The sequence below is a fragment of the Rhyacophila brunnea genome, unplaced genomic scaffold (assembly GCF_057557595.1).
Source record: "Rhyacophila brunnea isolate RB1 unplaced genomic scaffold, BYU_Rbru_1.0 scaffold_6, whole genome shotgun sequence".
NCBI classification, from domain to species: domain Eukaryota; kingdom Metazoa; phylum Arthropoda; class Insecta; order Trichoptera; family Rhyacophilidae; genus Rhyacophila; species Rhyacophila brunnea.
Genome location: NW_028233276.1, coordinates 27,050,853 through 27,069,525, shown reverse-complemented (window position 1 = coordinate 27,069,525; position 18,673 = coordinate 27,050,853). Strand labels below are relative to the sequence as shown.

The 18,673-nt window shown below is 32.4% G+C and overlaps 2 protein-coding genes across 2 annotated transcripts in view; one reads left to right on the top strand and one right to left on the bottom strand.

The window, feature by feature from the left end:
• Positions 1-18,673, bottom strand: part of LOC147065468 (uncharacterized) — a 496,544-nt gene that overhangs the window by 227,032 nt on the left and 250,839 nt on the right. The window lies entirely within an intron of this gene.
• On the top strand, positions 12,670-18,400 carry Spec2 (CDC42 small effector protein Spec2). Its single transcript, XM_085957257.1, has 3 exons — positions 12,670-13,439; positions 16,263-16,357; positions 16,845-18,400. The coding sequence occupies exons 1-3, from the start codon at positions 13,295-13,297 to the stop codon at positions 16,851-16,853; spliced, it is 249 nt and encodes an 82-aa protein (XP_085813383.1). The 5' UTR covers positions 12,670-13,294; the 3' UTR covers positions 16,854-18,400.

Here is an 18,673-nt window from a genome sequence, read left to right as displayed (position 1 = left end):
GTGTTATACATACCCATTTTATTAATTGCCCTTGAAAATATTAGTACAATCAAATTTATCTTGACAAGTTACATAAATATATACTTTGTAGATGGATTATGTGCTCACTATATTATAATTGTTTGATAATAATTATTGCAATATGTTTTAACGATAATTATTATAATGCATAATAATACAATGTTAGAAGTGTTGTTATCAAATAACTATTTCAAGCCTAAATGTTTGACCGTGGTATTCATGATAACGGAAAATATTAAGTTAGCTCTTCCTGTCACAATTATTAAGTACCATACAATAAATTCATTCATTTTTGTAAAATATGTTGTGCTAGGTCATGGCGTAATTAATGCATGTGGGAAATTTGTTTTCATTTATAATTTGGCATTCGTTAAACATTCATTCCAGAAGTCAGTCGATCGTTTTTATATTATTTATTATCATCACCATAATAATTCTTGACGGGTCATCGAATCCTCCCTTTCTCCATGCCAAAAGATCGAGCGCCGTCGTTTTCAAATTATTTTGGCAGTGTTTGCTTTTTCATAATATGCCACGTGATTGTTTCGTCCCTATAGCTGTTCATAATATTTCGACCCTGAAATGCCATTTTCTATATTTTCCTCAAGAATTCTTCTACTGACCCAAGATTTTCTCATTATGATATTTCATATTATATTATTATTATTATGAAATTATGAATTATGAAACTACTGAACGCTGGAGAGTTTTATAAAGATATTATGTTTTCTATTTAATTAATAAGGCTGGCCTTGTACTTCAAAAACTTTTGGAATAGGTCGGCCAATTATGGCTTGATTGCTTCGGCGATTTATTAAAATCGCTTATATTATTAGTACGTTATTACGTTACCGGAGATAAACACATGACTCAACAGTTTTTAAACCATCGCCGCCTAAGATAAAGTTGATATTATCAATGTTTTAAAATGCAGTACAACTGTGCAGAGCTAGTGGATCGCGTTTTATTTTGCTTTCGTTTATGGAGATTGTAATCCTATAATTGTATCAGATTATAATAGCTATTTTATAAACACCTCTCTTACAATATACTGACAGTATTGTCAAAATAATAATATTATATTTTGCCGGAAATAGAATAACATACCTACCTACACCGACCATATTGACCTGTTTTTCAGTGATGCCAACTGACAAAATATTGTTATCTAATACATTATTATTATTTTTTACTCTTGTCCAGAAAAGTTACTACCTATGTCGTTAGTTCGGGCAGATTATTTTTTTATCACACCACAAATAATATTATGGAGTTAATTCAACTTTCAAGGTGACAGAACAAGATATTCATTTCGTGAGAACTGAAGTAATTTGCCAAAACAATCATTATTTCTTCAATTCTGGTTTCTTCACATCGCGCTGTTATTTGAGCAATTATTTCAGGTGACTAATTGCCTCAGCGTGTTGCCTTTTTTGTCATAATACCCATATTATGATTGTAACACCTAAATCTCTTACGGAATTTTATTTAATTATATTTAGGCTATTGCGTTGGTTACTAAGTACTCAATGTTATGTAACATTGGTTTCCAACCTTTTCCAAGTCGCGACTTCTTTATATAATATTATAAAGTAACCTCTGACCCCGCCACATTCGTATACAAAGGCATTTTAATATGGTGATGCAAAGGATTACCTACCAATCCATAGCATGTTTCTCACCATGTCTATATTATATTTAAAAAAAAAAGTAAAAGTATATTGCCATATTCGATACTAACCGGAGCATATGGGCCTCCACATTTTATATTTTACGAGAAATGGATGTTGGCCACTTGCTCAACCAATTAGGTCTATAAATAATCTGTATCCTGATTCGAGATCTGACTCCCCCTTAGAACGAAAAAATACAAATTATTTAGGTGAATGAAATATTTCTTCTTCGTCGTAAGGATATCATGCCTGAGGATCGTGAGCCGGATGATTTGCCTCTCGAACAGTCCTTTCATCGGGTCGACACCTCGCTTCTTGGAATTCTACGATACACAAGGCCTGTGTCAGTAGAAGATCCGTGGTACTCATGAATCTGTACAACCATAGGCATCGAATGTTTGATTTGATATTCTGATGCGGCATGTGTAAAAGACATGACAGTGTGGACGACACAAACGGGCACTGACGATCAGTTGCAATAACTCACATGTGATGTGAGTACTCATGTCTCATAGTTATAGCTACAGGCTAGGTGTTTATCGCTAGACTTTAAAAGCAGAGTGTATGGTTATTGGGAATGTACCGTGAAAGGTGTCGGATCCGCTGTTAAAGTGACGAGAATCTTAAGGTAAAAATGGCAGTCAGTGCCGTCTTAAAAAACAAAAAATAAATTGTTAGAAATATTTTTTCGAAATGGACCCCCCATTTCATTTTCTGTGTACAGTCTGTACCTACATAATTCATATAAGAGTTCAAGAAAAACTATATTATAAAATATTAGTATTTTCTTACCTATTTGTAGGTAAATTAGCTCTCCAAATGCCCTGGGAGCAATAAGACGAGTGTGTTAAAATAGAAACTATATACCTATTGCTTTATGAAGTGTGAAGCTTTGAATTTCTATTCATGTAAATGAGTTACATGTTAACAAAAATCAACATGAAAGTAATCTGCTATTACATCTAACCGCCGAATCAGTTTTTGTATAAATTAACATTGAATAATAGAATGCCAAGATTAATTTAATATTTATACATTACTCCGAACCGCAGTTTCCGGCAATTCGGAGACTTTATATTTCACATGGCGTTTATTGGCAATGGCTGACATACAAACCTGTATAAATAATGAATGAATTAAATCTGTATTGTGTTTTTTGTCTCGGTATCGAAGAATTGATTCGCATGTCCCATTCTTTCTAAATGTTACATTAAGTAGTCATTTAATTAATCTTAACATCACCCTTTCAAGGATATATTTACGCAAGTGAAACGAAGCGTGACACAATAAAGAGGGAAATTTCCCATGTATGTAATTATAACTAGGCACAATAATACTTATAGATTTAGGGTGATGTTATAATTTTGTTTGATTTTTGTTTAGTTTTTCATTTTCATAGATTTTGTAATAAATATATAATTTAAACTGTGAAAAGTCATAAGTATGTTTCTAGAGGTAACTAGATTGTCGATGGGTACCTACTGAATATACGGAATAGGGATTGCGATACCAATACCTACCGATATTTCAAGACACCCGAAAATTTCACCAAGCACGTCGAAGGGCAACGGAAGTAAACCAGACATCGTGTAATCACTGCAATCTGACAAAAAAATGTAAAGTCCTATTAAACATTTTAGGTATACTAATCAATACATTTTATTTTCATTTTCAATACCGAATATATCGGTATCGTCTGATTTTTAAAACCGGTATTTAGGTATCGAAAAATACTAGGATACCGGTTTTGAAATACCGATATAGCAAACCGTAATGTGTACAACGTATGAACTTCAAACACAGCGGATGTTGCGATATTTTGCGACGATTTTCTTGCTATGATCGGAAATATTTTTATCGTGTCTCTACAAACTGGCGTGCGGATTGAAGACAATATCCGTGCGTGAATTGTCTCGGTTACTTACCTACCTAATAATGTATATATTGGTTTTAGAAAATACCGGAAATACGAGACATTGTCTGGTTTAAGGAAAGTCTTAAAAATATACGCACTGTTCCTGAAAAATCCATTTTTGCAGTTAAGCAATGTACATAGCATTTTGTAGGTATACCTATGTATCTGCCTATCATAATAAATCACAACGCTGCGTTTCAATTACCTCTGTTAAGAACTACGGTACATGACTACGACCGGCCGATGCAATGCGACGCAATTGCCCATAAACGGCCAATCGGTGGGATAACCACCAGACGTTGTCAATTGATCCCTTCTTACCTCAGTGCGTACCGTACCTCGCGGTGGCACCCCGCTTCATCTCTCTCCATACTCAGACAGTTAATAATCAGCTATCTATAAGGACTGAGTGTGGTTATGCTCATTTACTGGTCATCGACTCGCGTTGTACCAACCGGCCATCTTGATAGTTTATTTTATTGTTTAATTACTATTTCAACATGTATTTTATATCGAATGGCCTAAAACTGAAATAAAGTGAGAGATATTCGATAAAAAAATATCCGAAATCTAAATAGAAAACCTATTTTCCGTACGTCAGCGACTAGTTTGTCATACGACCGAATTTTTCAGCAAACTTTTTTAATGAAATACCATAGTTTTTTAGACTAAGTTTGGTTTAAATAAACGCAAGTTAGAATCTCTTTACTCTCAATAATTTAACACTCTTTTCTCTCACTCGATTGTGTGTAGGTACATCACTGCATCTCTGCTGTGTGTTGTCTCATGTATACTTGTTCGTTTTGTGTCTGCAAAGAGCACCAGCCGTGAGCCAGCAGGACTTATAGCCAGCTTGTTATAATACATTATTTTTCTTTTTTTTTATTCAAAATAAGTACATATAATATGTTACTTTGCTATCTAGTCGGCAACCGAAGAAGGTAATTCTTGCAAAATCACTAGAGGTATCCGAGTAGATCGCGGATTAGTATAATAAATAGTAAATTAATATGTTTTAGAGACACATATTACATAAGTAGATTACTTTCTAAGCTGAAAAAATATTTAAAAAACATCTGAAATGAAAGGACTTTGAAGGAATGGGTTCCTGTATCACGAGATTTTTACTTGCATAAAATTGACTCATGAACCGATTAAAAGAGAAAATACATCCTTAAATGACCTCACTGAAAGTCTTGGCTATTTTCCATTCAAATTATCTGAAAATAATTTTATGTTTGGTTTCCAACTCATGATGAAGGCACGCTCCATGAGAAGAATAATAGATACATCGTTGGTATTCTTGGATTTCGTTCGTCTACAATACATTCTACAAGTATGCATTTTCTTCATTCTCTGCCATATCTCAGATGTTTAAATGAATCAGTAGATACAATTAAAAAAATGGTGTGTGTACTTATGTACGCACGTTAGAAGTTATACTTCTTTGGCGTAACAAAACAAAAACAGAACTTGTGATAAACTAGATTCTCTGACTAGCTCTTAATTATCTTGTTAAATTACACACTCAAGAAAAATGACCGCTTATTGGAACGCCGTTGGTTTATTTCTATACACTATAACTTATATTACTAAATTATATAATGGTTTCTCGTTGTTTTTATTTTTAAAGTACCAACTGTCACTGTAACGTTTAATAGTTTGTTTACGCAAGGAATTGCAAATGGCCGACAATAATAAACTCGCTGCCTAGGCAACAGAACAATTCTAAACTTTAATATTATACTGTATAATCGTCTGTAACTGTTTATGTCTGTAGTTAAAAAAGTGTATGTATACTTTTGTAAACCATTGTAAAGCAGAATAGCCTTCCATTCAGAGAAGAGCTCAATTCCTTCCAAATGAAGAAAAAAAAATAATCGTCACGATTTCATACTGTGGTGTAAAGGTAGTGCGTTCGGCTGATAACCGAACAATCGGTGATTCGAATCCAATCGAGTGCGTTTTTATCGTGTGAAAAAATAAATTATGTGTTACATGTCACACGCTAAAAATAGACGATTTCCCTGATTTCCCAAACACGCCAAAAACAGTATAACTTCAAAAATATTATTTCAGTCGTAAGGGCGGATGTCTTGATATAACTGGATTTTATATAGCGACATATTATGTATATAGCGTGTCGTGTATAGTCTGATTTCATTATCGATCAAGCAGCTAGGGTGTGGGAAGACCTGGACATATTTATAACAGGCCAAACTTTGACGGTGATACGCTCCCTAGATTACACATTATTATTACAACATTATTATTATAATATCATGTAGGTTTATGTAATGGGTCCAAATTTCCTCAGTCTCTTCGTGACAATGAGTAACAAAACAGTATACGAGCAGTAACAACGCGTGACTAATTTCATTGTCGTCCATTGTGATACGATTACTGATGATGCTACCGGTGACAAAGTATAGCGATATGGTGAGGTTCTTTATTTTAGTTTGTTCCAATTTACTATGTATACGTATTTTTATTATTAAAATATCATGATATAAAATATCATCATATAATAAATATTTAAGTTAGCAAATTTATCACAATAAATTTTATTGTTCTATGTGAAGCTTTGAATCAAATTTGTTAAACAAAACTGTTTTCTAATATAATCAGCAATATTTGTATTAAAAAGAAGATGGAATGGACATAAACCCATAAAATTCTTGTGAAAAAGAATGCGTAAACATAATTTATAATCCAACATGTTAATTTTTTATCATTAGACATATTATAGATAAAAATAAATAAAGAATTTTAATGATAAAATAATAATATTATGTTATTTGAAATGCAAACGATTGTTTTCTTTACATTTCTTCCTACATTATTATTGTCTTAATTTAATTAATTGAGCACAAGTTATGACAGTTCCCCCATTTAAATCCATATTTATTCCATGACGACCATAAAAAGATTAAAAAGTATAATATCTGAAGAAAGTGAAATGTTAACTGTCTCGGGCAGGAAATGCATAGGATAACATGTCGTTAGAAAAGCGAACGTGAATTTGTAAAAGAGATAAATTAGTAAGAAACTGAAATGGAAGTAAGCATTCGGTCAATGCATCTCATCTGTTTCGAATGAGAGACAACGAGCGACGCTTCGGGTCTGGGAGGCCAATCTATTTTCATAGAATTCCTCACTCATTTTAACCATCACGATTCACCATGCTTAATAATTTCTGTGATCTCAACATGTCTGTTTATCTCCCGGTCACTTTATTTCATGCATTATGAAATGGCAGACAGAATGTGTGCATACACATTTTATCACATTTAATTTCTTTGATGTCCCAGTTACCCGTGTAATTTTTATCTCATTTTTTTTAATGTATGATTTATTGACGCAGTTTTTATTATTTATATATTGTTATATAAATATGTGCTCACAGGTAATAACGATATTTAGATATAACTAATATATTTTTAAACTAACCAAGTATCGTAGCAATAATACATTTTCGTGTGATGTCTATGGAAAATCCTTATTGACATTTCTTATTGAATTTGGAATAATTCCGAATCTGTTGACATTTACATAATATTATATGGTTGTGATTTATTGCAGTACAAAACTGGATTAAGTGTCAATGGTCATACAATTAGGCATACGGTGCGCATACTATGCGTTTTCCGATAGTTTCAGAAGAATAGATTCTTATTTATCAAAAAATTCTGACTAGCAGACGTGACTAGTGTTGGAAATTCCGGAATTTATGTTTCCATTCTATTCCAATTGAGTAGGTACCTACTTAAATTAATTAGAACTGAAGCAATGTTCTAAACACTGTCCTAATAAAATACTGTAGTAACACAGAAATATTAAAATATTTTTTTATGTTTTAAAAACATGTTTTTCACATAAAAGTTTATTCGCAAAATTATTGAAACCAATTATTTAAAAAAACCATACAATCTTATTCGTTCTTCGACATATTATTATAATTAAAACAAAACTCTTTTCTGGGCCCCAGAAAATCATTCCGGGGCCGCTTGTGGTCCGCGGGTCATGTGTTGCACTTCCACGTTGTGAATTACCGCCCGGGTTTTGTTTTTCTGCATCTTCGAGCTTATCATATTAGCATAGGTACCTACTTAGTTTAGCACTTTTTAATACGTAACATATACAGGTAAGAAGTATATTGAGTTTTATGATACATATTAGCTGATTATTATTGTGTTAGGTTAGGCTAAACACGTAGTTAACGAATGACGACTAATATTCAAAGGTTTTTATAATGTCAAAGGAAATCCACACAGGTGACAAAGGTAGTTAATGAAGTGGTAAAAAGGCACGTGTATGACGATCACTTCATATCACCTAGGCAACACCCTTTAGTATTTTCGGGGAACGGTTTTAAGAAATCAATAACGGCTGGGATAATATTATTACGAGAGTATTAATTTATTATTATTGGATGTTTTCAATTTCATGAATCGAAGGCTTGCTTATGCTTTTCACTCGAAAGCGGTAATTCATTGATTCGACGAACTTGTTAATTTGTTAAAAGAATAAAGAATTTTGTGTAAGTACATTATAATATGTATCGGAAACTGAATATTAGCGATTAAGACATGGTGTATGTTTTGATATTTTACATAGGTATTGATTAACAAAATTAACAATATCATCACTGGCTTTATAAAACGATTTTTTTCTTCTAACATCCGACAACATTTTAACACTCAATATTTTTTTATAATCATAATAATATGTATCTTGATTTGCTAACTCTGCACTTATAACTATTGTTATTCCATTCATTGGATAAGTGAAAATTGTTAGGTAGGTATATAATATTCTCCCCAGCGCTCGGAATGGAGCGGAACGCCCCGGAGCGCCGTTCCTGTTCGTGGGATTTCCAAGGATGGCGATCCTGTTCGTTAAAACCTCGAAAATGGCGTACCGGTTCGTAAAATATCCGACGGACAGCGAGTCGTCTAGTAAAATCCTCAAGCGTCATACTTAATATTACGTTCCAGGTTAGATTTAAAATTTACGAAAATGAATTGATAGGTACAAAGGTACAAAAACATAAATATTTTTTTTTATTAAAAAATAATTTTACTGGTTTAGAACCACTGAATTTTCTATGACCCGTACATAATGTACTTAAGTTTTTTTGAAATAGTGATAGAGTAAATGTAAGACAACGTATTTGAGAACTAATATTTTTCAAGACAATACTGTTTTCAACGAATATGGCATTGAATGCACTAATAGACAGACCCTTTTGCGTCAATGGTGATAAAACAATAAAATTGTATACAAAGAAATGCACTGGGTAAGATTTATTGCATTGTCGCACGCACGTATGGGACAATAATTATTTTGAAAAAAAAAGGTTTTTATGATTGTAAGGAAAGGTGGAAGCTATTTTACATTGTAATGTAGATTTACTGTAGTATTAATTTATAAAACGAGAAACTATTTTTTTTCAATTTCATACGTATTATTTTAATACAGTTAAGGTTAAGGTACATGCCTAAATATAGTGAGTTAATAACGTAATAGTTATAATGCACACTGGAACTTTTAAATTTTTAAATGCAACACATTAAATACATATATTATCTTTACTGTATAAATGACATAATTAATTTGTTAAATATTGCACAAAAAGAACATAGTAAAAATAGTGTGAATAAAACTACGTGCCCTACCTAAGTATCTACCGAGATAGGTATACTATATCTGTCCTACCGAGGGTTGAAATTCTTGAGCACGTTTATGATCAATACGGCAGTAGTAGGCAATTGTTTTTTGTAATGAAACTTTAAATTTTGTATCGAGGCAACCATAATTGACCGAATTGTCCATTTATCATATTATTATGTTAACGAAATTTACATGGGTTTGACGCATTCATAGTTTTTGTATTTCATAATGCAATCGGGGTCGTTCATTGGTCGTTTATCAATATTAAGTTGTATGCAGCCAATGATAAGCGTTTTCATCAGAGGATGCGACAAAATTAGACTCCTTATTTTTCCAAATTTAATCATTTTAAGTTGTGTTTTTTTGGTTTCCCATGACCTAACCGGTAACCCCCATGCTTTGCTGCTCTACACTAATTTATTTTTTATATTTCTTACATTATTGATGAATTGATAAAGTTCAGCGGAAATACTTTGCAGTGAAAAACTAAGTAGGTACCGAGAGAGATGGAATAAAATAAGGGAGGCCTTCATCCAGCACGGGATCGACCAAGGTTGATGGGTTGGGTTCTAAATAATTATTATTGCATACATGAAAAAACCTAACTATTGCAGCTGCTTTGCTAAATTTTTAAATTTCCGAAAAACTTGTGCTCTGACATCGTTTAAAAACTATTTGTAGGTACTTAATAGCTTAAATTGTTGTTTAATAATTTCTTAGGGGGTAAAATATTTCATATTAAATAGTAAATACAGTCATGCTTTTCCCTGTGACCAGAATCTACGTATTCGCTGTTTTACCTACCCACTCAACGTTACGGAATCGCCAGATAATAATTATTTATCGTAATCTATTATAATATTTTACAATGAGTGACAAAAAAAAAATCATTACCTCATATATTTTTATTGTTTTAATTTTATATGGATATTTTTCGGGTTGAATGAACTGTGTCTTTGATGGTTAAATATTTAAATAAATCAATCAGAATCCAATGGGATAAATATATTATTTATTATTAATTATAAAATTTCCCTGTATATAACAAATTCTGTAACATTGGAAACCTATTAGAATAAATTATCCTACATGCCCACATAATGTAAATATTTTTTTTCTAATAATATGTACCTGCACTTCTGAGGTTGTTTAAAATGATTCATATTTAATAAAGAATGCTACATTTGTAAATCTTGCATATTACATATTTTTTTAATTAATTTATTAAAAACCATGCCCTTGCTTTTTCGTATACGATGGATTTTAATTTGATTAAAAAATAGTTTACCTTAATCAAAATATTTCGAATTTACGAAAAATCAGAGCTTTGAAAAAAGCCGCATGTATTTTGTTTAATCCGAAGTATCTTCACTCATATTTCTATCCACTCTTAGTTGCATATTTTTATTCAAACTGCTAACGAAACCAATCGGAAATTGTGATTAGTTTGTCTATTATTTCATGTATTTTAATAATGTTTCCCACCCCAATTAGATTCATATACGTTTAGTTATTTATATTTGTATAATTATTAATGTATTGTTAAGAAAACGATTTCGTAAACTAAAATGACTCTATATTTGTGTGTTACCACTAATTGTTATAGCCGATAGCGTATTGGGCGAAGATGATGATGAAAAAAGTACATCATGTAAAACTAAAAGTTATTTTTATGTTACAGATATTATTATATCTAATATCACACATTTTTTGAAAATTGTCGAGCGTTCCTGTTCGTGAAATTTTCCATTTCGAGCACTGATTCTCCCTAAAAATATTTATAAACATTTCCCTATCGTAAAAATATGTTCCACTATTTCGTTGGTTCGGTTTGCATAATTATTAATAGGTACCTACTCGTTACCTGTCCCACCCTGGTATATTATTGGTAACTATTGTGATGTTTTTGGTAGAAAGGTTTATGAGATGATTTAATTATTGTTATAACACGATGTTTACGTAGGTTACGTAAATTAAATGCGATATGTACTTATATTAATTAACCTGAGAGTCGTGCAGAAAATATTGTAGATTATTACAAATTAGTGTGGGTTATTGTTATTGGTATTTAGGTTATGACGTAATACACTTTACAAGATATTTTCCAGGGCTCGAAATGACAGGAGCGCCGTTCCGGTTTGTGAAATCGGTCAAATTAACGGTCTGTTTCGCGGAAAAATTATTTTGACCATCTGAACTAGATATGCCATATACCTACTTAATAGAAAATCTAGCACTTATTTTTATAAAATACACATAAAATTGGATAACTATGTAAATATCTTCAGAAAATTGTCGAGCGCTCCGGCTCGTAAGCTTTTCCATTTCGAGCGCTGTATTTTTTCTAATAATATAAATTACCTCAGTAGGTAGGTATGTACCTACTTATTTAGAATATTAATAAGATTTAATGCGAGCCTACGAGGTTACTTGATGAAAATTAGATTTAAAAATTTAATTTGCGAAGTTTTCATATATTTTGTACTAGGATGTAAAGTAATGAAATACTATAAAAACTTTATACTATTTCAGAAAATTCCTATCAATTCGAATAGTTGTGACAACATTTTGACGTGTGGTTATATTATTATGGTTGATATAAATAAAAAATCGTTGTGTGTACTTATGTACGCGCGTTAGAAGTTACACTTCTTTGGCATAACAAAACAAAACGAAACTTGTGATAAACTAGATTCTTTGACTAGCTCTTAATTATTATCTTATTGTTGTTTTTATTTAATAAAACGCAATTTTTTTTATAGTACTTATTCCACTTTAAGTACTATAAAAAAAAATGCGTTTTATTAAATAAAAACAACAATACAATGCAGTTCCACCATGAATTGACAGTATAACAAAATAAAAGAAACTTAATTATCTTGTTAAATTACACACTCAATAAAAAGGACCGCTTATTGGAACGCTGTTGGTTTATTTCTATACACTTTAACTTATAATATTACTAACTGACGTTTAATCTTTGTTTACGTAAGGAATTGCAGATGGCCGACAATAATAAATTCGCTGGAATCTAACGGAACAATTCTAAACTATAATATTACACTGTATAATCGTCATGATTGCAGTATCATACTGTGGCGTAAAGGTAGTGCGTTCGGCTGATAACCGAACAATCGGTGGTCCGAATCCAATCAAGTGTGTTTTTTTTTCGTGTGACACGCCAAAAATACACCCAAACGCGCCAAAAGAAGATAACTTCAAAAAAATATATACATACTTATAACAAATTTTATTATAATTTTCAGATTGTGCTACCCATGCTATCGCCGCGATACAAATAAAATAATACACATTGGTTTGACCTCCACTGATATTTTTAAAATTTTGCAGGCACATTCTTCGAGAGTCATTCTACACTTCGCCATCTGCCGAGCGGACTTGCTGACACGAACATGAACATGAAGTGATCACAAAATAAATTCACAAACGCGAGTTTCAAGTGAGCGCTTTGATAAAATTAAAAATTAATTCGGGAATCGTGACAGTGTAAATAAAACAAAGTTAATATCTCACATTGAGATAACTCAAGCGTATGTAAAGTGGTTATAACTGTGTGTAAGTGTTTTTACTCAAGCAATGTGTTGAATTTTAATATTATTATTTCATAGTAGGTACATACTGCAATGTTTGACAGTTAATGTTGACAGGCAGACGGAGTGGACACGAATTTTAAATTAAGTGCTATCTCTTCACAATATAAATAAGTCTGTGGACTGCGTACAGTAAATCGCTGCGGGCTGGTTAAATCAAATCAATTTTTGTTGTCACTCGACAGTGTTTGACGTCGGTCCAATCGCCCGGTCAATCGAATGATAATAGAACTACATTAATTTATTTCGTCGAGTTGAAACAGCTATCATTATCGCCGCAAAACAACGACAGGAGTATTATCGCGACGATAGTATTATCTTCGTGTTTTCATTCGCTACTGATTGCCGAGTCTGCCAAATTTTGGCAGTAAACTTCAAAACTGCCGAAAAACAACACGAAAATGGCCGGCACGGGGGGTGAATTATGGCTGCAATGGTTTACCTGCTGTTACCACCAACCGGCTGCATCAGCTCAACGCAAACGGCGGAGGATAGACAGGACAATGATTGGAGCACCTACAAATTTTCAACACACAGGACACATAGGTTAGTACCTACTTACATAATATTATGCTATGAAAAAGACACACTTTGTTACCCCTCTTCATTCAATAGTTTTAATATTATTTATTATAGGATACATTTTTTGACTAAGGAAGTAATTCCCAAAAATTTCTTTAGAAATTTGTAAAAGCTTGTGAAAAATAAGTGAGTAGGTACTAACACCAACTACTTGTGACGGCAAACAGATGACATTCTTGTAGATGTAGAGCGAGCCCCCTAAACATAAAACTCGATGTAGTTCATTCCTCCTAAATTAAAATGAGTTTTGAGTTCCAGTACCTACCTTCCTGTTGAAATAATAAGACACGTTCCTTTACTTCATACCCTTCTGCTCACACGCCATGTGCGAAATCAGTTTTTGAAAATTCAGTGTTATCCTGACAACCCTCCTTTCACCATAAACATTCCACTCCTTCTCTCCTACGATTCTTCCAATTGTATTCGTCCGGAGCCGAGGGCCGTTTGTTAGTACCTACCTACCTACAAATATTCATCTTGTAATTCAGCTATACATTGATATTTTCGATATCTGGATATTGCCTTTATTAATAAAACAATAAATCAATTGTTGGCGTAAAGTGAAAACATTAGTATTTTTTTTTGCACCATACAGAAGCGTGATAGATTCTCCTAGAATTTTCATCTGTAATAATACTAAAATTGTATTTACTATATATAAAATGTATTATCGTGGTACACTTAATAGGATAAATTGAAAAACAACCACCTAGTTACCTAAATAGGTACTTATGATATGGAGTGATTTGTTTACAGAGCAAAGATCATGACTTGAAGACGTTTTATTAAATAAAGAAAGTGTTTACGTTCCTCTACAGTTTACAGATAAGGGAAGAGCTTCTTATCGTAGTTAGTAGACATTTCATTACTTATAAACCAGTGATGCATAATCTATTTATCAGTACGACCAGTTTATCCATTTTCCAATATTTCACGTACATGGTACAATAGTGTCACGATAAAGTGTTATATAAAATTTTGTAGTTGTGATCTTTGATACAAGCTTGTGATACAAGCGGCTAAGTTTGAAAAGACATAAAGGAAGAATGGTGAATCAAATAAATAGTTTTGAAATACCCAAATTGGAACGATCAGAGACTCCTGACACGACGGCTGCATCGTGCTCCGTTAAGTGACGTCCATGATTAATATTGGGTAAACTCAACCGGAGCACGACTGTACTGGGTGGGAGACAAAATCAAAAAGCCATGTTGGTTCTCTCACACCACGTGACCTGCCGTTCATGCCGGAAATTCCAATGGCGACATCTGTCTAATCACATACGCTCTTTCAACGTGACCATCGATAATAATCGGGGTTGCCAGCGGTATCAAAGTTAGTTATGTTAAAAATGAACATAACAATAGATATAGTCTCTTCCAAGTCGAGTACAGTAGAACTTCAATATAACGGACAAAATATCCGATGAAATGTGGAAATTGTTAAAAGCCATTGTAAATTGCCAAGCAAGGTTACCGAAAGGAAGTGCGTCGACATCGAACATTAACGTCACTCCACAACGGGTGTGTCTGGATATATTTTGTTTGTGTTTTTATATAACGGACTTTCGTCTTTAACGGACATCCCCTTACCCGCATTAATCGAATATATTGATGTTCTACTGTATTATATAATTTTTAATTTAATAATTTTTATTACAGTCATTCGCCACTCTAAATATGCATATATTTACCACACAGAAGCACAAAATATTTTCTATTTATTTTTAAAATCCACAATCTATCACACATTTATGCGCACCAGGCTGTAAGTATGACCATATGACTCGACACTACGCCTTTATATCTATTGCAGCACAATAAACTTTAACAAAACAAAAGACAATAAGTTTTATCATATTGTTTCACTCAAAACCTTGTCTACGTAATTATTAGGATTCTAGAAAATATTACCCGGTGGCAGTACCACCTGTTAACATTGTCATACGTCTTCTCCATGTCTCCCTCTCTCTCATACAATTACATATATATGTTCTATCTTCCTGTTTTTGTTCTGGTATTTCAGACTCAATTCTTTGTCTGTGAACTGCTGCTCTGAGTCTTTGTAGAGTCTCCTGACTCCTGACACTGTTATAAGTACTAAAATGTTTTTGTGATACTTATGTATGAATTAATTGACAGATCTGTACTTATATTGTATAAATCTTCTTCCTGGAACTACAACCCTACGTGGGTCTTGGGCTCCTCCAGCATCTGCCTCCATCCGAGTCTGTCCAAAGTCACTTCCCTCTAGTTTAAGCCCTAGGTCTTTCAATCCAACTCAACGCTATCCTTCCATCTTGTGGACCAAGTCTCCATCTAAGGCGGTGCAGTTTGCTGGACTGAACGATGTGCGGGTCCCCGTACAAAGCAGCGTACAACACGCTCCGCGCAAATGAGCCAAATATTCTTTCCGTGTTTTTAGTCGTGCACCAGATCTCCGAGGCATTCTTGACAACTTGTCTTATTAGTGTTTTGTTCAAGATGCATTTTAAGTGTCGGTTCAATGCCTTGCAACGTAGAACCTTCATTAGACCGAAGCGACGTTTGTTGCCTTGATACAATTCTTCTTTTAATTTCGATTTCTAGGCTTCTCTCACTGTTAACATAGGACTCCAGGTACACAAAATTCTTTACCCTCTCAGAAGCGCTGTTGTGCAAACTGGAAGTGTCCGACCCTCTTGATACAACCATAATATGGTACCTAATATATTATAATATTAGGTTTTCTCGTGCATTGTGTAAATACTGAATGTTATTTATATAAATGTTTCCTTTAATGTTCCAGGATCTAATGATACAGAGATGCCGAATGCACTTCTCACTGCAGTCCAGAGTCAAATGCAGAGCAAAGGGGGTTATGAAATGGCATATTCTGTAAAGGTAAAATTTAACCGCTTACATATTTTTTCAAATTTATAATATTCGTCATCCAAATAAGAAGTTGAAATTTGCAAAAATCTAAATAATTAACAATTAATAATATTATATAATAAATTTATTAATTGAAATGAGTAATTTCATAAATACCTGAATTGCATTTTTGCCGAGTTTGCAATTTTATTATTGATACATTTTGTTAGCTTATGTTTTTTTAAAATTTTATTTGGAAATATATCCGCCTGATCGCAATGCATTTTGTAACCAATGGATCGTTTCAAAATCTACGACAAATTGCATCATTAGAATTTAACAACTGGATATTTTGCAAAGTGAAGCGGTAAATAATAATCGTTATGAAAGTTTAAAAGTAAAATTTTATAGATTAGGTATCCGGTACATAATATATCTTTTTTTCGGTTGCCCAAGAAAAGATGATAATCATTTCCGATAAGATAAGACTAATTCATACATTATTGTTGTTTTGCAGGCTTACTGATCTTCGAGTGAAGCGCCCAATGATGCAGGCGCTGCGGAATGATCGACGGTCTCTGCCGATCGTGTCGATATTCAAATTATGACATTGTGACCTCAGGGTGTAGTGAATATCACTTGTAAATAGTCATGTGAAATCTTTTTGGAGACTCGCATCTTGGCATTTAATGCCTTGTCATTAGCGTTAATACTACATTGATACCAATGCATTTTCTATTTTATTAAACGGTTAGAACTATTACGATGAATGAATGGAGTGATTGGAATAAGCAGCATTTACAAATGGTATTTAGTACCCTTCAAATTAGAAATGCCAAAAAGAAATCAAATTTGATGTTTGAATACCATCCAAGTGTATTTGAAAACTTTATGGAAATGGCATTGTTAATTTTTATGAATGAAAAACCGAAACATGCCGAATTTTTTCCACAACGTGTCTTATATTTTAATTGCTCATTCGAAGAAGCCATCACTCGATAAACCGATTTCAGTACAGAGGTTATATTATATTTTATTAGGTACAATTATTAGTTTATATCAGTGATAATAGAAATAGGATGTTTATAGTTTTTCTTTCACAAAAATTGCTTTTTTTTTGCACAAATCAAGTTATGATAATAATGTTATGTTGTGCACCTTTGTACTGTCATTTTGCATAAATCCTATTGACTGTTTCTATGTTAAAAAAATGTCATCCATTTTCAGTACAAAATAACTAATTATTAAAAGCAATATGGTATGAAACTAAGATTACGTATAGAAATAAGTATTTCACTTACTATGAACACTGTATAATAAATATTGTAATGCCCCAATGTTTGATGGCAGTAATGGGATAAGTATCATTTTATTGACATAATTTTCTTTTATTTTAAGAATTTACGTAAAGTGAAGTGATTCTTTTATTGATACTGAGAAAATATTGAAGATAAATCATTGGAAGGTCCTCCACAAAAAACTTTTTATTAGGAACTGTTTGAGCCATTCGTCCAACACATAATCTGCGCATACGACTATAAATGATTCTGATCCCCATTGCTCCGTTCATTGGGGTTTTTAAGTCTCATACATAATGATTGTATCTCCTGAGAAAGTCGTCATTAAATAGGCTCTTATTACTTGAATAATAATATGCCGTTTTATTACTAAGAAAATCCAGAGAACACATTACTTAAGTGTACATAAGTTTATTATTAAGTCATTATAATATGATGGACAATTATTTGAAGACCTGCAACTGCAGTTTTATTGAAAAGGTAGCTGAGTTCAATATATCTTTACTTCATTTCATGTAATTGAGGAGCGGGTAGAAGAAAGTTGTATGTATGTGCTAAAACTAAAGTTTTGAGAAAAATGTATTTAAACACTTTGATGCTGTTTATTTTAATATATAGGTATATTTACATTTTTACCACATTATATATGCACCTGTAAGTTGATATTTCGAAATGATTTTTGGTGACATGGCAAACAAGGAATTGACAATTCTAAAAACACCATCACAGGGGGATGCCCCTATTTTATTTGGCTCTTCCATTACCTACTTCTTATAAAAAATCAATCATTAGACTATTGCTAAGTTATTAAATACATTTTTTTATTTTCTATCCGGTTACATCATCAATCATTCGAATATATTACGTCAATTTTTTTATAATTATCTTTCAAATAACTATGTCTTCATATCAAAATATTAATTTATTGATTATTCTTATTCATATTGTACATTACTAAATCATTAAAATCAAACTTTTGCAATGCACATCACGATGATTATATTGATAATGTTTCTCTAAGCTTTTGAATTTTATTTTAATATTTTTA